This window comes from Magnolia sinica, chromosome 1, assembly GCF_029962835.1.
Source record: "Magnolia sinica isolate HGM2019 chromosome 1, MsV1, whole genome shotgun sequence".
NCBI lineage: Eukaryota > Viridiplantae > Streptophyta > Magnoliopsida > Magnoliales > Magnoliaceae > Magnolia > Magnolia sinica.
In genome coordinates this window covers 55,522,447-55,547,137 of record NC_080573.1, presented here as the reverse complement: position 1 = coordinate 55,547,137, position 24,691 = coordinate 55,522,447, and the positions used below count along the sequence as shown (strand labels likewise).

General features: G+C 41.2%; 1 protein-coding gene across 8 annotated transcripts in view; it reads right to left on the bottom strand.

Annotated features, from left to right (window-relative positions):
• LOC131250207 (uncharacterized) overlaps positions 1–24,691 on the bottom strand; it is a 124,981-nt gene that overhangs the window by 27,521 nt on the left and 72,769 nt on the right. For 7 of the 8 annotated variants that reach the window (XM_058250795.1, XM_058250794.1, XM_058250793.1 and 4 more), the window contains one exon: positions 8,824–8,975. In XM_058250795.1, the coding sequence (XP_058106778.1) occupies positions 8,824–8,975 (152 nt within the window). Of the gene's footprint in view, positions 1–8,447; positions 8,706–8,823; positions 8,976–24,691 lie in introns of those variants that run through there. The other variant, XM_058250799.1, reaches the window with a different exon arrangement.

The following is a 24,691-nucleotide window of genomic DNA, read 5'->3' as shown; positions in this document are numbered from 1 at the left end:
GTGGAGATCATTATCTCCACTGTTATTTGTGGTATGGTACAGATGATCTTCCGATGTGATTCATTTTTAGGTAATGATCTAAAATGATCTGTTAAATAGATGAATGGTATAGATGGTGTGGCCCATGTGATGCGGCCCACCTTGATGTATTTATGCCCCATCCATGGGGCCCACCTTGATGTATTTGTGGCCCATCCATTAAGGCCCACCTTGATGTGGTGCATATTGGACCCGTATGAGAGGCCCATTGTAATATATTTGGGGCCCATGTATTGCGGCCCATTTAATGTATATATAAGGCCCATGTATTGTGGCCCATATGATGTATATGAGGCCCATATGATGAGGCCCAATGTAATGCATATGTGGCCCATGAGTGAGGCCCATCGTGATGTGTATTAGGCCCATGAGTGAGGCCCATGGCGATGTATATTAGGCCATTGTGTGAGGCCATGGGCCCACTATACGTGTGGCTCTATGTGGGCCACTCCTTGGGAGCAATGTTGGTTAAATGTCCACATTGATGGGCAATGATGGTTAAATGTCTACATTGTGACCATCTTTTAGGCCTTGATAGGCCCATTCTCATCACTCTTAGTGGGTTAACCCAAATTATTGGGCCCATTGATGTTGCATGGTTCATCCTCGCCGTAGACCCCATGCTACCGAAATTGATATATCCATGGCCGAGGGTCGATCTTCATATTATGGTTTAGATCGGTTGTTCATCTATAGACCCCGCCTTGCATGTGGGCCGATTATCGAGGCCAATTGTCGATGCCGGTTATCGACACCGATTACGAGCATGCTTAGCATATCATCATGATACATGCCCATACGCATCATCTTTATGCATGATATGAGATGTGGTTGACCATTGCATATGCCATTGGGCAGGTTGTTATGCGACTCCCTGATAGGCGAAGATTATCTCACATGAGCGCACGGTATGCGCAAGATTGACGTATGACTGGATTGTATGACTCATGCATCTATGTTGTGATTACTGTATGCCCTAGCGACATCAGGGCCGTAGCCTCCACAAGCATATCGTGGATGGCAGGATTGGACACCGAAAATATTGTTATTAGCATTGGGACGCCATAGATGTCCTGGGTGAAAATCCATATACCTGACAGTACTGGAAGACGCTCCAACGTCGAGACTAAGTGGATACATGAGCGCACGAGGGCCGAATAACAGGAGGCTGCATCTCCCACTGTGTCGTGGTCCGTTGGAAGGGGGTGTGGCCTTACCTGCCCGAGGGTAGGGGGCCTTGTTAGGCTGAGTATGACCAGCTTATAAATGGATCCGCTATCGACGTGCTGGATAGGTATTGGCAGGCTATTGGTCAGGCGGATAGTGAGGTTTCTTACGCTCACTTGGACTGCGCGCCTGGAAAAGGGGCAGTGTCATTTGGAGTGTACTAAACCCCGGTGATTGTCCAGCATGAGAACTATACCGATATTTGATGCTCTAGTGATGAGTTGCATTGACATGTGGATTCGGATGAGGATTGGTATGCTTGAGTTGCATCTCGCATCGCGTGGCCTTGGTATGGCCGACATCATTCACTCCTTACATCGTATGGCCTTGATATGGCCGATAGTATTCATGTCGTGCATCGCATAGCCTTAGTACGGCTGATAGTATTCATGGATTCGCCAGCATATTCCGCATTACTCTGATATTGCATTCTGAGCACGCTTATATTACGCACACACTCTCACCATCCTCTAAGCTTTCTATAAGCCTATGCACGATTAATGCGTGCAAGTGCCGTCAGGACACAACAGTAGCTTAGGAGCAGGAGCGTGCAGTCGAGCTTCAGGAGTTTCCGTTACTATTATCATTGTATTTCCCTTACGCACTATACTCAAAGTTTTGATCATAGTGGATTTTGTGATGGTGTCTTGGTTATTGTTCGTGGGTTATGCTTATGGTTATGCTTATTGCGAATCAAATTCATATTGAAAATCTTCCTTGTAGGATTCTAGGATTGGAACCTAGTACATGGGTGCCGGGAGCCGAGAATGGGGTACTATGGAGGCTGTCGGCGCCGGATTCGGCAATCGGGAATTTATGAGTCCAGTTTCCGAGTTTGGGGCGTGACAGTGGGTGCGTCAACCACATCTCCTCTTTTTTAAAAGGGAGACACGTCTTCAATTGTAGGCAGAGGAAAAAAAAAGATCGGCAGTGTTAGATGACTTTAAAGAAGTCATGGTTAATGGTGTGTTGAAAATCAAGTGTATTCAGTGCAAGTCAATATACAGTAAGAATCTAAGGGGTTCAACAACACATTTAAATAGACATAAGCAAAACTGTTATAAGAGACCAAAACTCCCACCTCCAAGCCAACAGTTTTTGTCATTTACTAAGTCAAAAGGGGACAACTCACAAGGCGTAGTTTCTACCGATAAGTTTAAGAAAGAAAAGCTGAAAGAGTGGTATGCTAGATTAGTGATCCTTGAAGAAAAACCTATCAGAATGATAGAAAGTAAAACGTTTAGGTCTTTCTGTCAATTCCTTAACCCTCGAGCTGAGAATGTCTCCTGCGTCACTATGCAGAGAGAGTGCATGAAGATGTACACAAGCGAGAAGATGAAACCGAAAGAAAGTTTTGACTTTAATATCCATAATAAGTTTAACGTCTGATTTATGAGCGGCGTGCAATAAAAGAAAATGATACATTTCATTAACCACACACTACGTAGATAAAGATTAGAAACTCTATAAGAGAATTTTGAACTTCCACCCTCTTCCTCATCCTCGTACTGGTTTACTTATTTCATATTGCATCTAAAGTTGTTTACTAGACTAGGGCGTTGAGAAGAAAATTTCGACAATGCTTCAGCAAATGACAGTGTAATTTTATGTTTTCGTAACCAATTCAGGGCAACTGGAAATTTATTTTTTGATAGAAAAATATTCCAGGTCAAATGTTGTGCCCATGTTCTAAACTTGATTGTACAAGAATGGCTGAAAACAATTGACCACACTGTAGAGAACATAAGAGTGTGAAATACATAAGGGAGTCGCCACTGAGACCGAGTGTATGGACTGACATCATCCAACATTTGAATGTGCCATCTAAACAATGTTAAGGTTAGATGTATGTACACCTTGGAACTCGACTTATGAAATGTTTAGAGCTCGCATTTTCTAAATATGTGGTGCGTGACAGAATGTATTCTTGGTTGCTGAGTGTAGATGATTGGACCAAAGCAAAACAAGTTCACAACTTTATCAAAGTTTTTTACAACTACACGAAGATTTTTTTCTGGAAATAAGTATTCAACTGTGAATCTGTTTCTTCCATCTCTTTGGAAGATTAAGGATGCTCTACAAAAAAATGCCAGTGTGGGTCCAAATTTCATACGACAGATGCCAATTGGTATGCAGATGAAGTTTGACAAATACTGGGACAAATGTCATTTGTTGATGACCTTAGCAATTGTTCTTGATCCTTGTTGTAATATGGGCTTAGTCAAGTTTATTTTTATGAAGATTTATTCTGTTGAAAGAGCGGTAATAGAAACCCCCAAGGTTCTTCAAGCACTCAAAGATTTGTACACTTCGTGTGCTACTACTTTACCTACAACAAGTGTTAAAGAATGTAGAGATACGGATGTTTATATAACTGATGATGACGATGTGCTAAATGAATACATGTCTTACTTATCACAAGAACAAATAGGAGTTCAGACTAAGGAAACGGAGCTAGAATTGTACCTGAAAGAACCAATCGTAAAGCGATCCAACTTTGATGTTTTGAAATGGTGGAAGCTAAGGGTCAGTGAATCAAAATACCCTACATTATCTGTGATGGTATACCCTACATTATCTGTAGTGGTACGGGACATTATCAATACAAATTTCAACAGTGGCATCGAAATCCGCTTTTAGCACAAGGAGTAGGGTTGTGAGCAGTGTTCAAAGTATCAGTATCGTTACAAGTTTCGCTGGCTAGAGATACAGAAACAATATTAATATCACCGATAATATCGCTGATAATCGGAAATGCGGGGAAACATGGGGAAAACGGTGGAATTTTCAGCAAAACTTCAGGAGATATTAAAATGTACATATTTTCATATTTATAAATTTTAAAAAATTGCAAAAAGAATGCATACATAACAAGTTTCCATTTAATGGGCCATTAAAAGCATATGTTGTTGCAAGAAATTAGTCCAACCATCCCATCCGGCGTATTTAACCATCCAACATTCCATCCAAACATCCATCGATATTGCGAAATATCAACAACACATGATATTTCACCAAGAAATCATCAACAATTGGAAAGGAAAGGGAAGATTGTGGACTTAATATCACGCATGTTGCGAAATTAATATTGAGATATTGTCAATGACAAATTGAACACTACATACAACCATGTGCACATGAAAAAAAATATTGAAATAAAAAAATTTCTAATAAAGAAAATTTTGATGATATTAATTCGTTGACGATATTATTGAAATATCGTTGATACACTTATGATACAAGCATTACCTAGAATTTATATAGTCCAAAATATTGGCGATACATTGGCGATATTGATGCATTGGTAATACAAGCAACACCTAGAATTTACATAGTTAAAAATATTGGCAATTACATTAGCGATATTGATGCATTGGTAATACAAGCAACACCTAGAATTTACATAGTTAAAAATATTGGCAATTACATTAGCGATATTGATGCATTGGTAATACAAGCAACACCTAGCATTTACATAGTTAAAAATATTGGCAATACCTGGCAATACATTGCTAATACCTGGAATTTCTGATACTACCGGCATTATCGGTATCGCTACCAGTGTTATCAGTATCGCTAAGTTGGAAATAAAGATAATATCGAAGATATTTCAATATTATCAGAGATAATTTGAACACTAGTTGTGAGCAAGCATCGAAGTTCACTTTCATCAAAAACAGTCTAAGCATTAATTTGTACAGAAGATTGGTTGCATTCGATATGGGGAGGAGATGATATTAACGATGAGGAAGATGAAGAGATCAAGATTCATGACGAGACTCTACCTGCAACAACAACTACATGAAGGCAGTTATCAATTATTTTCTTTTTTATTGAAACTAGAATGCTATGTAATATTACTGAACTTGAAACTTGAAAGTAGTGCAATGTGAGTTTGTGACATTTATTTACTCATTATTGTTTATTTTCTTTTGTTTTTTATATATTTATATTGCTTTTACTTTGTTCTTATATCAAGTTCAAATTAATCATTTATAGTTTCTATTTATTTTTATAAATCCTCAACATTCTAATTTTCGTGTGCAGCCCTAATAAAGCATCAACATTCTGATTTTTTTTTTAATAAAAAATTGAGTGTAAATATGCTGTCATCTAACCCATCGACCAACATTTGAGACTATGCTTCCCCTAGTCGAATCGCCACCTAGGTCAGGAAGAACAAAGATTGTGTGGGGCTTATGTGGGGCAAAGTTTGTGAACAAGATTAATCAGCTTCGGTTAAACATGTCATGTCGAGGTGGGGATGCAAAACCATCCCTAATGCCCCAAAGGATGTCCAAATTCTTTTTCAGACCCTTCTAGATTCGAATAGGAAACCTTCCACTCCATCCAAACCTTCTGGATCTGGTACACGGATAACTTCTATGAAAGAGGTAGAGGAGAAAACCAAATTAAAAGCTTTAGAGAAAGAACAACTCCAACGCGACTTAAAACGTAATATGGAAGAGGTTTCTAGGCATCAGCGATATCCTTCAAGACAGCATGATGTTAAAGCAAGATCGAGCGTGAGCAACAAAAAGAAGAAGAGTAACAAATTCAAGTTTCTCACCCGTCTCGGTGAATTTTATAGGGCGTTGGGTACTACCTACAAATCTTCTCATAAACAAAGTTTGAAAAATCTAGTTCAAACTATAAAAGAGCACGAAGGAAACATCTCTTCACCTTCTGACTCAAAAGAGGTGAACCAATATGTATATGAAAAATTAGATTGTAGTTCGGATGGATTGGATGACGATGTAGGAGCTTATAATTATGTGCCAGGAACAGGAAGGCACTCCTCCTATGGAGGTTATTAATTGTAATTTGTGAACAATGTAATTATGATGGATTATAATTGTAATTTATGCATTTTATATATTTTATTGTTTTGTTCAACTTCAAACTCGAATTTGAAATTGAATTCAAGCTCGAATCAAACTCAATATATCAAACTCGAACTCGTCTCGAAAACTCAAACTCAAACTCAAACTCGGCTTGAACTAGCCCGAGTTGCTGACCGAGCTGAGCTGCCAATCCAAGCTCAAGGACCGAGCCGAACCGAGTTCGAGCTAGGGTATCTTGTTGGCCGAGTCGAACCAAGTTGGGCCAAGCTCGACTCGGATCGACTCATTTACACCTTTATGTATCATGTAGCAGTGTCATCAAGCGAAATACCCGTTAATCTCCTCTTCTTCTCTCTTTCTTTTCCCTTCTTTTCCCCTCTCTAACTAATATTCGCCTAATAATTTGCATCTCTCCACTTCAGGTTGGTATCAAAGGTTTGCACAACGTGTACTGATCGAAGACACATTTGATGGAGGCCACATCATCGAGCCATACAAATGACATAAGCATTGTAAGCCCAATGATCAGCATGCAGGAAAAACGACAAGTTCTAAAAGATCTTGACCGACTTCTGATGATTTTCTTAAGACTTTTCAGAGAATTTTTATGGTGTTTCTCTAAATCTAGGGAAAAAGCTAGAACATATTTGATGTTCATGTTGTACCTAAATGGTCCACATCATAAATTGAAGACTCCATGAGATGAATCATGAATACTCGAGTATTGAAGATTTGGTGAATGTTATTTTGTTAGGCAGGTTTGCTGCCAAGAACTCCTTTTTTTGGGTGGGGGTGTACATTATTTTGTTAAAGGGAGGGGGGGGTGAGGGGTTTGAACCATGTTGGTACTTGTGTGTCGGGCTGTCTTGGGAGATATGCAAGACCATGTCGCAAATGTTTTGAGTGGACGACTAGTGCGAACTAGATCTGAAGTCCATCAGTTTACACCTGGTTTTTGGTGATTCACGCAGATAGAAAAGAATAGTTGATTGAATGGAGGCATATTTTCCACTGTGCCTGGTTCCTCAAGTGTTTTATGAAACTGTAAGGGACTCGTAGTTTCCAGGATTCTAGAGGATCTGGGATTGGAAATTATGACAGTAAAGTTTGATGGAGGAAACCACTTACAATGGTCATTAGTCTACAGGGATGTACATAGGGAGTAGGCAAAAGCTAGGAAAGTAAATGGTAATATAGCAGAAGTGTGGAACCATCATTGAATGACCAATCAAATACATATTGGGAGATAAACATATAATGATAAAGTTGTGATTCCGACATCTTTTGACACCAGAGATTAACAAAACATTTATGTACTGTGAGAAAAAAAAAATAAGGGGTTTCATTGCTTCATCCTATTCCCAAAAAAGAAATGCAGCTAGTGTGTTTCAGTAAAGAAGGGACATTGCTCATGCCTGGCAGAGTGATAAGTCTGAGGGAGTTTATATGATGCCTCTTTACGAAATATTCTTGGAATTCCAATCCTAAGGGTGGTGGTCTTTAAACCTTAGGGCCCTGTTTGGCAGACGCTTAAAAATGAGTTCATCTCATTTTAGTTAACAGTGGGGCCCATCATCTTGTTTGTGAGTCATCCAACCTGTGGATAAAAATTGCATCCCACGATGATGATTAGATTTCCAAAAGATCAGCTGATCAGGCATATCCAATCGTCAGGTGAACCATACCATATAAAATAATGGAAACCACCAAAAGTTCCAAATTCAGGTAATGGCCCACATGAAGGTTGGATCGACGTCACTTTTGGGACGCCCCACTTTCATGGTGGGGTGACACTTTGTAAGGGTTGGATACCATACAAAGAACATGGTGGCCCCAACTACAAACAGCTGCAGAAAAATGTTATTCTACACTGTAAAGGAACTGCCCTTTTGTTAAATACAGTGCCACGAGCAATGGCCCCTCCCTCCCTACAGGTAGTTACATTCACTCTTTTCTTTTCGCAACTTTGCCGCATATACATGCACACCAGTCGATATTAGTGTCCCACCATGGTGTTTCTATGGCATCCAATAATCAAGCCTATCCAAACATTATGTGGGCCACACGTGACTGTGGACTCTTTTGGGAAGTGGTGCTATGATTTCCATGGTGTGGCCCCCTTGATGATCGGATTGGGCATTGCTTTGGTGCATTATATCACCATGGTGGGCACACTTTATCCACGAGTTCAATAACATATAAACAACGCAATATTCACATGCGCCTGAAAAAGCATTCATACGAATAACAGTGTTAAATTAAGCCAATTTCATACCATTGGAGTGTAACCGGCCTCTTGGCTACTGTGTGCTAGTTTGTCATTATTCTAAAATTGGTAGTGCCCATCTTTGTCACTGTGGCACTCACGTACGGCTATCCATATCATACATATCTCTAACCCAATTGTTGATGGAGAAAAATCCAAAAATTTTAGTGAGAAGATGATAGTAACCTTGTTTCCACCTTGAATTTGAAACCCACATAAATCCATTTGATAGCAATCAATTGGATAATGAGGATGGTCTGGATTGTGATTTTACAGATATGCTCTGTAATTCGGTAGAGGTATAAAGGATATGTTAACCCATAAAAGCACTACGAGAGCAAAGAATAATCACAAGCAGTCAGCCTCCGACCTGACAAATCTACAAGCAGCAGTTTTCATAGACAAGCAAATCATAATAATCTTTAAACCACTTGGCAAGAAAAATACCTCAATTATGTCAAGGGCCACTAGGCATGGCGCTTCATTCACTGAAGCAAGGAGTGGGGTCACAGCTGTTAAGCATGAACCAGCAATGGATCCAACTGTACGTCTATACCTTCTTGACTCATTCAACTTGGATAGCATCTCCTCCAAATGTTCTGGTTGCATATCAAAATTATCGGAGCCAATGTTTGCCTTTCTAATGGTTCATCACAAACCACTACAGAACTCAAAAACTTACAAGTGTAAAAGCAACTATTAGATAACATGGAAAGTATGAAAACATTGCACTCTTCATTGAGCTCTTAGTAAAGAAATTATAAATTCGAGGTCATAGTTTCAAGTATGGGGAGAAAGTATGTCAACCATTCAATGACATTTATCTGTCTTACTGAGCAACAATAAAATTCAAATGTAAGGAGATCCTAGAGCAAAAAGGGTTCACTCGTAACTGTAAGTTTTGTAGCAAGGTCATGTAGCACAAATGAAATCAATCTATGGTTTACTTACAAAGATGTTGCAATGTTGTACCTCCAGTACTAAGACTAATAATAGGGGTAATCCAAATGAGATTTTGACTTCTAAAATAGAAAACTCAAATAACTCAGAATAGCCAAGTGATGCCTCTTGCTTTACTTCAAATACCAAGAATGGCTGGAGAAATGAACCAAGTGTCAAGAGTACGCACCCTCAGTGGGTGGTTAACTCTAGAAATCCGGAAATGGAGATAGTTCTTATTTATTTATTTATTTATTGAATGATGAGAATTTTATTGAGAAAAAAGGCCGAAGCTAAAAGAATACAGAAAACTAACAAGAAAAAAGAAACAAACAAAAGCACAAAAACCAGATTACAACTCAGCCCAAATATTAGAGAATTGGTCAACCCCAATAATCTCTGCATTGATCGCCCATTCTTTAACAAGCTCTACCAATTTGCAAATCTCCCTGTAGGACTTTTTCCGATTCTGAAAACACCGACTATTTCTTTCAAGCCACAACACCCATAATCCAATAGGGAGACAGATACCCCATATTATCCTTCCTACCTCCCCTTTTTCTCCTTCATTTAAAGATTCGAATAATGCTTCCATGGAACCCGGCATTACCCAGTAAAAACCAAGTTTTCTAACGAAATCCTCCCAAATCTTTGACGCAAACTCACAATGGATAAATAAATGATTTATTGATTCTTCAGCTTTATAGCACAACATACATACATTAGGAAGGATGATGCAAGACAACTAACCACTTGCTCTAAAAGCTCGAATTGATAGAGCGTAGCGAATCAATCCCTTTTTCTCATAGCCTAGACCCCACATCCCATGGGTTAGGTCCTCGACCGAACCCCCCTCGTGGGCCCCACAGGCCACATCACATGGGTTCCGTCTCATACGAGCCACCCCCCTCACACAGGTGGGGCCCACCCACACAGGCTACCCACCCTGAGTGTGCCCTTGTATCCAATAGGCCACCCCACTCGAGCCCGATGTGAAAATGCCCTTGAATTAAAGGATCATCCCTCTTTTGCGTAAGTTGTCCACAGCAAGCACCTTATTGCTTCCCACTAACCATGCAAAAGCGGCTACCTTTAGCAGAGCTCCGTATTTCCAAACGCAAGCAGTATGGCTAGCCTCGGAACCAAAAGACCCTCCAACAAATCTTAGATAGACAAATTTTACTGAAAACCTACCGGACTTTTCATCTAGACATCTCATCGAATCGCTTTGTGATATCACCAAGCGCACCTTACTTAGCAATTCCAATAAACTCAACAACTCTTCCACCTCTACCTTGGATAAGTTCCTCCTATAAGGAGGAGCCTATACCATTGAATCACCATGGATCGAAAAACATCTAGCCACTACTACATTTGGCTTTTGAGCAATACCCGCTAATCATGGAAACATGACCCTCAATATTTGATCTCCTATCCAAATATCAACCCAAAATCTTATCCCCTCCCCATTACCCAAAGAAAAACCCACTCCTTCCCAAATTTTAACTTTTAATGAGGCCACCGCTTTCCCAAGAGAGGAGGCTTTATACAATGAGGATGCCTTTGTCTGCCTAGCATTTTCTTTAATACCATACTTTCTACAAACTTCTCGCCATAAACTACCCTGCTTGACCCCAAATCCCCACGCCCATTTCCTCAAAATAGTTGAGTTCATAACCTCCAAAACATGAAGCCCCATCCCCCCTTGATTTGTAGGTTTGCACACATTCTCCCATTTCATAAGATGATACTTATGTTTATCTTCCACCCCCCTCCAAAGAAAATCTCTCCTTATTCTTTCAAGCTTATCTACCATCACCTTCGAACATTTGAGCAATGACATGCAATAAACCAGTAAGTTTGACATTGCCGCTTTAATTAACGTTAATCGCCTCCCCAATGACACATGCCTATTCTTCCAAATAGATAATCTACTAACAAATCTTTCGATAACTTTATTCCATAGATGCTTATGTGGCTTTCCTATGCAAAAAGGAAGCCCAAGATATGTTGTTGGAAAAGAAACTTCTCTACAGCTGAAAGTCTTGGCAAACAAACCCACCTCTTCCTCGATCAAGCCAACTCCTAGGATTTCACTTTTACCTGAATTCACATTCAAACTGGATACCACTTCAAAGCACATAATGATCATAAGAAGATTATACACCTCTGATAACTCCACTTCACACATGAGCAATGAATCATCCGCGTATTGTAAGTGTGATACCTGAAAATGAGACTTATCGACTTTGAAGCCTTGAATTAAGCCGAACTCCACGCCTTTGTCGATCATCCTGCCTAAAGCTTCCATCACCACCACAAATAAGGGGACAAAGGGTCCCCTTGCTGCAAACCTTTTGAAGCTTGAAAGAAACCATTTAGGGAACCATTTATAAGAATAGAAAATTTTGCTGATCCCACACACCTACAGATCCACAATCTCCACTTTGCTCCACAAACTAGCTAACCAAACATGTAATCTAAGAAGGCCCAATCCACATGATCATATGGTTTTTCAATGACTAGTTTGCAAACTAACCCTTTCCTGTTGTGAGAATCAATTACTTCGTGAGCTATTAACACACTATCCACAATCTATCACCCCTCAACAAAAGCCCCTTGAGATTTGGAGATCACCTCACCTAAAACCGAGAAAAACCTTGAAGCCAAAATATTTGCCAATATCTTCCTAAGGACCTCCCAAGAGGCTAATTGGTCTATAGGACTTAAGGCTCTCTACCCCTTCTTCTTTTTTTTTTGGAATTAGTACTACAAATGTTACCCCAAGTTCTGCCGCTATGTATCCAATTTTCGAGAATTCATTCACAAACTGAACTACGTCCGAACTAGGAGCTCTCTCTCCCCAAATCCAAAACCGCTGCATCTATTTCCTGAATAGAAAAGGATACTTCAAGTGACTCAGCTGCCTCCGTTGATATGGAGTCAAAAGGGAGGTTGTTGAGTAGTGGTCTATCCCACTCTTCCCTTGATTAAATATCCTTATAGAACTCCACATCGATGTACAATCTTTTGTTTTTCCTTCCATCCTGGATCTGTTTACCAGCACACTTTTGACCTTGTTCATTCGTGATTGTGCACTAGCCATTGTATGAAAGAATTTGATATTCTTATCACCTACCTTAAGCCAAAGCGCCCTTGAGAATTGACGCCATTTTATTTCATCCTCTCTCAGCCTTGTGTTAAACTTCGCCTTATGAATTTCCCTTCATGCCCTTTCATCATTCAACATTTCCTCTTCCTCTTCTTTTACATCTAGCCTCTGAATCTCTTGTAAGATCACAGAGTATTCCTCTTCTTGTTTCCCCAACACTTCTTTTTTCCAATTGTTTATCTTTCCCTGTAGTAATTTTAACTTTTGAAAGAGGGAGAATCTTGCCCAGCTTTGAATTGAAAAGGAGGAACACCATTCTTTGACCTTGTCTGCGAAACCTTCCACTTGTAACCAATCCAACTCGAACCTGAAAGGGAGAGGCCCCCAATCTTCCTCTTCTGCTTCAAGAATGATCGGGCAATGATTGGATACTGGCTTAGGCAAGCCTCTTTGGAACACCAACGAATATTTATCTACCCATTTTGCTGACAACAAGAATCAGTCCAACTTGGATTGGGCAGCCCTAGCTTGACCATTTGACCATGTGAACTTCACACCACCCATAGGAAGATCTACCAAATCATTCTTGTCTATCCAATCAAATTAGTTAGGCATGCTTCTCGAAGTGCAGCCTGAACCAGATTTTTCAAACGGGATTCTAACGACATTAAAATCACCTCCCACCACCCACAGTAATTGCCATTTATTTTTGCATGCATCCAAATAAGCCCACAATGACTGACGAAGAGATGACCTATTCGGCCCATACACTGAAGTAAACACCCATCCGAATTCTGGATTGACTTCTTTCAACAGCAACAAAAAAGAAAACCGCCCCTCAAAAGTATCCTCTTTTGACCACACCTTACAATTCCAGATTATTAATATGCCATCTGCTGAACCAACTGCATTGTTTGTTGCCTAGTCTTTTCTTTTACCTTTCCAAAGTGAATCAACCACCCTCTACTAACATGACTCCAATTTTGACTCCGGAAAAGATACCATCTGAGCCTTGTACCTATTGCACAATTCACTAACCTGAACCCTTTTTTAGGGCCTCCCAGACCACGAACATTCCAGCTTATTATCTCCATAACATAACTGAATTGCCCACTATTCCCTCATCTGAATTCTCATTATTTTGTCTTACTTCAGAGGATTGGGCTGAAAAGGTCACTCGCAATTCCTAGCCCTCATCTGGGCGTAGATCTTCTGAAAGTAATCCGCATCTTGCTTCTCATTCCTAAACAGGTGCCTGAACCTCTTGCACCAGCCTTCACCATAAAGGAGTCACAACCAACCCTGATTCACAAGAAGTCTGGTATCAATCGGAGCTTCTTATTCCTAATACAGATTCTGGAAAACAAAGATTTTGGCAGTTTGTCGTCGCTTGATCTACCTCCGAAACTTCTTCGAAGCAGGATCCAATTTCGTTGAAGGCATTGTCTATCCATATTTCAAGCAGAAACTCCTAGATTTGTATCCATATTTCTTCCCAACCGAACATAGACCAAGACTCCTAGCACCTTATTTCCCTAACCTTTTCTCCTCGGAATAGATTACTTGACATTAAAATAAATAAATAAATAACTAAAAATATCCGCTGCATATTAGGAGTCGATTGATACCCACCACACATCATCCCTTAAACTTTTTAAGATGAATTCCTCTTCTAGGTTGAAGCTTTGCTTCATCCGCTGTACAATATGTTCCATTGAAGTTCTAGCTTGAACTACTACCGCAAAACTAAACTGAAGCTTCTACATAAAAAAATCTAGCACCTTCTGAGAGATTCATATCTCCAGCCCTTCCTCTGTTTCAATCATCAAAAACCCCTTCTCCTCCATTAGCTGGGGCGAGCCGAATGAGTTTTTGTTGTACGTGTCTTCTTATCGCCACAAGGAGATCCCACCAGCACATCTCTAAACGATCGGGCATTATTATCCGAGTTAGGATTAGGTTTTGAACAAAAATATTCATTCTCTATCGGAAGCGCCACTTTGTTATGAAGTCTCAGGTACACGATCTATGATTCTACCTTCTTCCCCATTTTTCATTTTCGAACCAAATCGGGCTTTCCGCACTCGCAATTTCTTTCCACCGAAACTTTCTCCATTCAATATCTATATCGACCTCTCAATCTCATCCTCCCAGCTCATTCAGATAAACGCACAACCACGATATTCGGAAGAGAATCAATCTCGAAGGATGATGGCTTCCACATAACTCTCCCAACTCAACCAAAAACTCTTTCGAAGTTTACTAGTTCCAACCGGGAAACCGGTCACATACAAGGTCGACATTTCTGTGAGATCAGAGGAAAATGCCTACCTCTTCTACCCTGCCTCCGACTTCTTCAGACGAACCACAGTCCATCCTTCTGCATTATCTTCCTCTAATACACCTTTTCCTTTATCCGCATAACGCATCTGATCTTTCGCAACATCATGAGTTGCTACTGTATAGTTACGATGTCTTGCTCCCTAAAGATTCTTGTCTTCTTTCATCGCCAAAACTTCATCGCTCAAACTTATGTGGGTTTTGACGTTAAGATAGTTCTTATATGAATAAATAATATAAAAAGAGAAAAATCAAAAGGAGATTGACAAAAAATAATAAAGTTCCAATCAAAATCAATTAAGAAATGGATAAGTAACCAGTTTATACATATATATATATATATAGAGAGAGAGAGAGAAAGAGAGAGAGAGAGAGAGAGAGAGAGAATGAGAGAGTTTTTGATATATACACCCCTCCCTTTTGGGCCATTTTCATAGAAGCTCCTCCCTTATGACTAGTCTTAAATAAACCTCTCTCTCTCTCTCTCTCTCTCTCTCTCTCTCTCTCTCTCGAGCCATTTTCGTAGAAGTTCCTCCCTTATGACCAGTCCCAAATAAACCCCTACCTTTTCTGCCTTATGTCAAAAATAAATAAATAATAAAATAGAGATTATTGTCACTAATCTATGGACCCATACAACTATTGCAGTCCATGGCAACACATGCAACAGATAGACAGTTTAAAGCACTAAAAATGGCCGCCACAGAGCGTGAAATCATATGGACACGTTGGATTAGTTGACGACCAGGGATTAAAGTATTGGCTTCAACGTGTGACTCATCTAGGAATCATAACGACTATTCATTTTTTAGTATTTATAAGCTCTTATATGAAAAAGCTAATTTCTCGACGGCGCAACAAGAAAGTTACAAGTCCAGGAGAAGATCTATTTCTAGCCATGAAATCTGGAGCTTCTTGGTACTGTTTTAGGAGGTGATGCGAGACTCGAGGAGGTGAGAAGGTTGGAACAGACAAAAAAAGGAAAAGGAAGGATCGGCCATGACGATGAGTCTAGTTGCTCAGGGGACCAGTACAAGGAGGGATCAACTGTTGTTGCAAAGAAAAAGGTCAGGTTTCAGCATCAAGGTCATTCATGGAAGGATATTCTGACACTATGTCAAGAACTTTCTGGCAACCTGGAGGAATGCTCAGCTTCTCAGTGATTTCGGGCAGTGCGGGAAAGTCATGGAGGTTGTGATTCCTCGGAACAGGAAGACGAAGTCATTCCATAGGTATGCCTTCATATGTATGCAAATAGAGGAGCTGTGATGCAAGACATGAAAATTAGATATGATGTGCAAGATTTCAGGCTTTAGATCATAATAATTTAGAAACAATCACAATAATTCCACATCCCACATAAAGTCAATCATTCAACAAGGAGAATCTACGAGGGTCCAAGCCTACACATATTAGGACTGGATCAATAAAAAATTATATACCAAACAATGCTCAAAGGATAGTAAATTCATTCACACATGCAAAGGATTATTTCTTAATTCAAGGGATTCTCACGTTTCAATTCGGGAAAACCTAGGGATTCAAAAGTGAAATAGAATTTGTGGATTTGAGATGATCGAGGGTTAGAGTTATGGAAACAAGAAGAAATAGGAGTGAAATAGAGACCAGAGGTAACCTGTGATCAGCCCACACGTGTGGGCAGCAAACCGGCCTGACACACGTGCGTAGATGGCGGCCCGCACGTGTGTGGGGCCCACAAATCTGGAATTAGCCAGCTAGGGCCTGGTCGGCCAGGGATGGGCCACCTTCCCTCCAAATTTCAGGTCAACCCAATGATCGGTTTGAACACGGTGCTCCGCCAAAGTTTCAGCCCTCCTGCAGGGCCAGATTCTGGAAATCTGTTGTAGGAGAAAGATTAGCTACAAACGTGGGTGAATTTGATGAGAGGATGGCTGTAGGAGATGAGGAATATAGATGGTAGGAGATGGGAGCGATTTGGGATGGGTGTGGCTTCGCACCACGGTAGTTATCCCTTCGAAAAATGGACGGTTTCGCACCCAATTAGGTTTCCACAACTCAGAGAATTAGAAAAGTAGGAAAATACAGAATTTTATTAATCATCTTCAATGAAAAAAACCCTATAAGGGGTTGCCATTTATAAGAAAAACTTATACCCCAAAAGTCGCGCCATGTCCACATACTATTACTTAAAGACGAATTAATCAAAAATAACAACTAATCAATGTAATCTAAACCGTTTATGATGTTCCTAATAACGGTAATAAGCAAAACTCAAAGTCCTAGGTCACCTAGGGTACTGGGCCACGATCATGAGATCCAATGAGGGGATCCACATGATGATCGGGTCCACCCCAAGGAACCAAAACACAATCCTCTAACTAGGAGGCCCCCCATGGATGTCGTCATCGATCCAGATCGAAGGTGGGGCCCTCCTTCTTGCGTACGTGCGTAAGGGGGGCGTGCGTGTGCGCGAGATGTCCCCATCAACTCCCCGGCTGCAAAGATTTCGCTACTTTTGTAACGAAACTCCTGAACCGCTCCAAGATATCAGGATCAAGTCTCTGAAGCTCCTCCTCAATGAGCCATGTACTGTCTGAAGCTGGGCGTGACTTCCACTTGACCAGGAACTTTTGAAATCCGCCGTCTGACGTCGATATTATCCGATGGTCCAGAATATCCTCTATCTCCTCGCTGAGTGTGGGAAAGGTAGGTATGAGAGGTAGAGGCTGGGAAGATGGGTCGGGAGGGGGCCATGGATCAAGGGAAAGGTCTGGGAAATCAGGATGGTTAGGTAACAAGTTGGACAATGTATCAGTGGTCCCCTGAAATGCAACTAGATCCTCCACATTGAATGTGGAACTAATTCTCATAGAAGGTGGAAGATCTACCAGATACACATTGAGATCGTTTCGTTTTATAATTTTGAATGGTCCAGCGCTACGCGCGTGTAATTTACGAACAACTCCCTGAGGGTACCGCTCTGGCCTGATGTGGACCATCACAAAATCCCCTACATTGAATTCCTTGAATTGTTTATGTTGATCAGCAGAAATTTTGTAATGTTCATTACTAGTATTGATCTTTCGCCTGATTTCTTGATACAATGAATGAATGTGATGTGCAAAGGACTCTGCAGACTCTAATGGCCTATGGGATAGGGACATAATGACAAGATCAATAGGCTTCCTACGTTTATAACCAGTAACGACTTCAAAAGGACTTAAACCTGTGGATCTATTGACAAAACTATTAAATGCGAACTCGGCGATAGGTAGTGTAGTGTCCCACGTCCTGGTGTACTCCCCCAATAAACACCTGAACAAATTTCCCAAACTCCTATTGACCACTTCAGACAGGTTTGGTAGAGTTGCCCCAGGGACTAAATCAATGGCGTGTTGTACATCCCTCATATGAGGAAGCTCATCCGGTAGATCATCAGAAAAGACATCACGAAACTCATCCACTACCGGAATGGCCTCAGTGAGTAACTCTGCACTAGCCTCTAGTGCACTTTCCCTAGCCACAAGGGCGTACACCATTGACTCTGACTCAGTTTCTCGCTCAAAGTCTTTGGTATTTAGAACATGGAGAGGCTTAGACTTGGAATTCGATTCCTCAACCAACCCCAAGTGATGAGAGAAAGGGAGGTATTTTTCCTTAAGAGTTTTTTTTTACCCCAATGGATTATTGGGGGTTCCCTCAACCTCTCTTTCTTTCACTCCACAATAGCCCAAAACCTCTTTGCTTCGCTCACAAGCTTCATCTTGGTAAATCAGACTTGACGAGCATCCGACATGTCGTACCACTCAAAATATTGGTCCATATCAGCCAACCAATCTAGAAAAGCTTTAGGGCCCAAGTAGCCATTAAACGTAGGGGCCTCTACTCTTAACTCCCTTGAAGAGTTGCGCATCTAGGTCAGAATGATCATGATGCCCCTCGCGGGGTGGGTGCACGGGTGCGCGCCCATGCCCGTTTCTTTGGCCACCCCCATTCCCTTGTCTATCCTCCCGACCACCTGCCTGAGATTGAGCATCTTCCCCAATGATGGGGTTTGCCTAGGCAGAGGTCTCTAATTGGGGAACGCGCACATTAAGCTGACCCCAGCATTGGTCAATACATTGTTCCAAGAGCCTACCTAAAGACTCAAATTGTCAGGTTATATTGTCCATTGACTCTTGTAATTGCACCGTGTTTAGTGCAAGGTGCAACGTAAAATTGCAACCAGTACATGTGGGCATACAACTACCCACCCAACTCAAAGGTCCTCTAATGCAACTATATGCGTCTAAATGGGATTAAATGCTCCTATAGGACTCTGTCTAAGGGAAACTACGCGACGCTCCTAAAATTCCAGCAACATAACTGTCCAAACAGTTTGTTAACAGAAAATTCAGCAATGAAAATTGGAGAATTTCTGACAATAGAAAATTCAGCAGTCTATGTTGTGAATGATGGGTCCTAAACAGCCCTATATGATAAAATTTAAAGCAAAATAAACGCGAATAGACTAAACCCTAAACATGCAATGCAATCCCCTATGAAGAACCTAAGCTCTGATACCAATTTTGATGCAAGACATGAAAATTAGATATAATGTGCAAGATTTCAGGCTTTAGATCATAATAATTTAAAAACAATCATGATAATTCCACTTCCCACATAAAGTCCAGCATTCAACAAGGGGAATCTATAAGGGTCCAAGCCTACACATGTTAGGGTTGGATCAATTAAAAATTATAGACCAAACAATACTCAAAGGATAGAAGATTCATCCACACATGCAAAGGATTATTTCCCAATCCAAGGGATTCTCACATTTCAATTCGGGAAAACCTAGGGTTTGAAAAGTGGAATAGAACTTGGGGATTTGAGATGATCTAGGGTTAGAGTTATGGAAACAAGGCGAAAGAGGAGTGAAATGGAGACGAGAGGGAACCTGTGATCAGTCCGCACGTGTGGACAGCAAACCGGCCCGACACACATGCGTAGATGGCGGCCTACACGTGTCTAGGGCCCACGAATCTGGAATCGGTCAGCTAGGGCCTGGTCGGCCAAGGATGGGCCACATTCCCTCAAAATTTCAGGCCAAATGGATGATCGGTTTGAACACGGTGCTCCACCGAAGTTTTAACCCTCCTGCAGGGCCAGATTCTGGAAATCTGTTGTAGGGGAAAGATTAGCTGCAAACGTGGGTGGATTTGATGAGAGGATGGCTGTATGAGATGAGGCATATGGAGGGTAGGAAATGAGGGTGATTTGGGATGGGTGTGGCTTCGCACCACGATAGTTAGTCCTTCGAAGAATGGAGGGTTTCGCACACAATTAGGTTTTCACAACTAACAGACTTAGAGAAGTAGGAAAACGCAGAATTTTATTAATCATCTTCAATGGAAAAAACCCTACAAGGGGTTGCCTATTTATAAGAAAAACATATACCCCAAAAACCGCACCATGTGCGCATACTATTACTTAAAGACGAAGTAATCAAAAATAACAATTAATCAATGCAATATAAACCTTTCATGATGTTCCTAATAACAGTAATAAGCAATACTAAAAGTCCTAGGTCACCTAGGGTAGTGGGCCACAATCATGAGATCCAATGATGGGATCCACATGATGATTGGGTCCACCCCAAGGAACCAAAACATAGTCCTCTAACTAAGAGGCCCACCATGGATGTCGTCATTGATCCAGATCGAAAGTGGGGCCCTCCTCGCGAACTTACATAACGGGGACGTGCGTGTGCGCGAGATGTCCCCATCAAGCTGATGCAAGCAATTGACAAGATCCATTGCCAAGTCTTCAAAGGGACGAAGATGCTAGTGCAAAAAGCTCACTATGACCCGAACATGGCGGTCAAAACTAGACTTCGAATGGGAAGATTTGAGTAAGCAAAGAGGCGAAGCTACTAACCAGGAAGGTAGATGTGCAGGGTTAAAGAAGGCTAGGGTTGAGGGAGGTAGTAGGAGGGACATTGGATAAAAGGAAGGGGGCAAGGAGGTGATGGACAAGGGAAAAGGAAAGGGGTCTGGGTAGCAAAGTCTTTTGTTGAAGCTGTAGTTGGAGAGAAGAAAGGGAAGGAAGCAGTCTCCAAGGCCTTTAACGGCACCTCAAGGCCTCAGGAAGATGCTGAAAATAAGACCTGGAAGGAAGATGTTGAGGGGGTTCCGGTGGTGAGAGTTAACCCAACAATGTTGGAGAAGACCTCAGAGCAATTGCTAGTTAAAGCATACTCTCTTCATCATCATGAGAACCAGCCCCACCCTAACGAAAGTTCGGACCTAGTTCAAATGTTGAGGCTCGAGGAAGACAATTGTATAATCAAACCACTAGGAGAGGTGGAGTTGTGGCTATTCAATCAGATGCTAACATCGATCGAATCGTCTTTATAGGGACCCTATTGAAAGATGGGCCAGTTATGGAGGTCCATAGGTGGGAGGAGAAGTTTCCATTTAGAGAGGTGGATGCATGGTACCTATTATGAGGCAAAATGTTGGAAATAAGGCTTAATGAAGTCTTCAAGGTCGTAGGCTCGTAATTAGGAGAGCTTACGGATATCGACTCAACCGCGAACGAAGACGAAATCAGTGCAGCTAGGGTCTGTGTAAGGACTCGAACAAAAGTGGTGGATCCCAAGTTAGTGGTGGTATGGGTAGGAGGAGAGAAAATAGAGTAGGGGTGATGAGAGAGTTGAGCTAGGGGATCCATCTCCGGTGGCTTGAAGATAGGTTTTCGTCCTCAGCTAGCAGTGGCAGTGCAATCGGGTACAGCATGTAGGAGGGTTAGACAACGTTGTAGGCTCAACAGATTGCTCGAATTACTAGTGTAGTGGGAAAAGAAAGGATGGGTGTCTGCCTCAGAGCCAACCATCAAATTCAGACAGCCAAATGTCAAGGTGCGATAACTTCTCTCCCATCAAGTAATGTTACGGCCATTTACGAAGTAGGTTGTCTCATCGATGAGAGCATGCGAGCATTACCTTTAGAAGAAGTATGGCCTTATCTTAGGGGAACACCTGGCCGAGGTGATATTATAGACGATCAAGTCCTAAAAAGGAGGCTAGGGGAGAGAGAGGCCACGTGGGTTTCAAAGAGCAGTGAGGAGGCACGTGGTGCACACCTAGCAACTGTTTCACTCGAGCCACAGGAGAGTCATGGATGTGGATCGACCTGTGCCTCTCTCACTAATAGAGAGCACGGGCGAAGAGGGGGGGGGGAGCCTCAGACCTCATCTATGGTCTTGCTCCATGCAACACGAAGTTGGTCGAGCTCTGGTAGACAACACAGACAATAGCACCCTTGACACTGTTGGCGATGAATATCTAATAAACAAGCTACCAGACTTCACTGACGAATGGTTGTCAGAGACTCAAGAGAGAGGTTCTATGACGTTGGCGAATTTATTCTCCCTTCCGATGAGGTAGCAAGTCTTAATCAGTTTGACGATGCCCTTGACGTCACGCCATTGCAAGCAACAAGGGAGATTCCGATAGCAAGTTCTAAAACATCCATTCCCCCCTCTTATTGAAACTTGAAAGCCACATCAAGGTGTTTGTGTGATGTCAGAGGAAAACTTACGTTGGTACCGCGATATGTTGTAACGCGTTGGGATGTCAGTCGAATTAACCATTAAAGCAGGGGAGAATGATATTCACGCATTTATAAAAAATTTCGAGGACAAAGGTAACCAGGTGAGAGATGCAAATGTAGTTGCGGAAGACCAAGCCAAAGTATCCTAGAGGTTAGAGAGATTTACTCAATCTAGAAAGCTAGGTTAATTACGAATCTAACACTAGTTGCACTCGATCTGGTTTCAAATGAAGGTACTGAGTTGGAAGGTAAGGGGGTTGGGAAGTCGAGCAAAGAGAAATCATGTCAGAAAGGTATGTAAAAAAATAAAAGATTCAAATCTCTCTCCAAGATGCTAAATTGAAGGATTTTTATGATAAAACGCTCAACCCTATTTGAGGAATCAAAAACAAGGGGGGGTATGCTTTAAATGCTGAAGGTACAGCAAGGAGAATATCGAATCATTGATGGCTCGAGGCAAAGACATGTGGTGTTTGAAAGGAAGTATCGTTGGATCCTCAGTTTCGATAGTCTTCAGGTAGATATCTTCATAGTTTAGATGGCATTTTACAGCAGTGCACGGACCATGCTTTCTAAGTCACGGATAATTATTTTGGACAAAATTAGATCAGGTTAGAGCTACATTTAATATTCCATGGCGCATTAGGGGGGCTTCAACATTATTAGATTAGTTTTGCACATGAAAAATCAACTGGAGGTCAAGTCACTAGAAGCATGAGAGATTTCGAGGAATGGGGGAGTTGAAATGAACTAATAGATGTGTCGATGGGTAGAGCTAAGTACACATGGTCAAATGGTAGGGAAGCTCTGGTTGTGGGGAAGTTAGACAAAATTATGTTATCCATCAATTGGTAGATAAATTTCCATTTGTGACAATGTGCAGTCTTCCAATACCTACATCAAACCATAGACCTATTCTAATGGAAGTTGATAAGAATAGTTGGAGGCCCAAACCCTTTAGATTTCAACTTGCATGGTTGGAAATAAAAGGATTTTCTAATATTGTAAAAAGCTTGTGGCAGTCTTTTCAAGTAATAGGTGTAGCTTATATGCATTTGGCTCAGAAGCTTAAATTTCATAACGCATAGTTAAATTATTGGAAGGAGGTCCTAAAGACAGAAAGCAATCTTCAAGAGTTAAATGAGCTAGATTTGAAGGAAGAGGAGGTTGCCCTTTCTGTAGATGATCGAAATAGACGATTGGTCTTGTCAGCAAAATATTTCAAATATCTCAAAGAAGAAGAGATTATGTGGAGACAAAGGTCGATGGCTTTATGGTTAAAAGAAGTAGATAACAACACTAGTTTCTTTCATGGTATCGCTAGTGCAAGGGCAAGGAACAATCGGATAAGTAGTCCAGTGGTTGATGGTTGGAGGATAGAAGATAAGAAACAAGTATGTTCAACTATAGTAGAATTTTACTCCAAGCAATTAACTAGCGAAGGGTGGAGGACACCCTTGTCGGAAAACTTGCCTTTCCAACAACTTCCAATTGCGAGAAGCGATTCTCTCAAGAAGACAGAATCGGAATAAGAAATCAAACTTGCCATAGACTCCTTGGGTAGAGATAAGGCCCCAGATCTAGACAGTTTCCCTATGGTGTTTTATCAAGTTTTTTGGGAGGTAATAAAGAAGGATGCAGTGGAATTTGTTAGAGAATATTTTGTGATAAAAATTGGCTTACAAAAGGATTGGGGACCTCCTTTATTGCTCTTATTCCCAACAAACGAGAAGAGACGATTACAGACTTTCATCCTGTAAGTTTGATAGGCGGCCCTTATAAGATACTAGCGAAGATTTTTGCATCCAGGCTCAGATTGGTGTTATCTTTTGTTATATATCCAAGCATCAATGTGCTTTTGTGGCAAAATACTCAACAATGCTTTGATATCACATGAAAGTATAGATTTGAGACACAAAGAAGGGAGAAAATGAGTGGTATGCAAAATGGATATTGAGAAGGCTTACAATCACATCGACCGGGGTTTCCTCGAGTATATGATGAAGAGGATGGGATGTGGAAGCAAATGGATCAGGTGGATGCAAGAATGTGTCGTCAGCATGCTTTTCAACGTTGGTAAATGGCTCTACAAAAGGGTTTTTTAAAGCTTCTTGAAGATTGATGCAGGACTTGAAATTCAAGTATGATGTGCAAGGCTTTTAGGCTTTCGATCACACTAGTTCAGAAACAATTACACAAAATTTCACATCCCACACAAAAGTTCAAACACTCAATCAAGGGAAATCTTATGCGGATCCAGGCCTACACATGCTAGGGCCGCATCAATCAAAATTATAGACCAAACAAGAATCAAAGGAGGGTAAATTCATCCACACATGCACAAAAA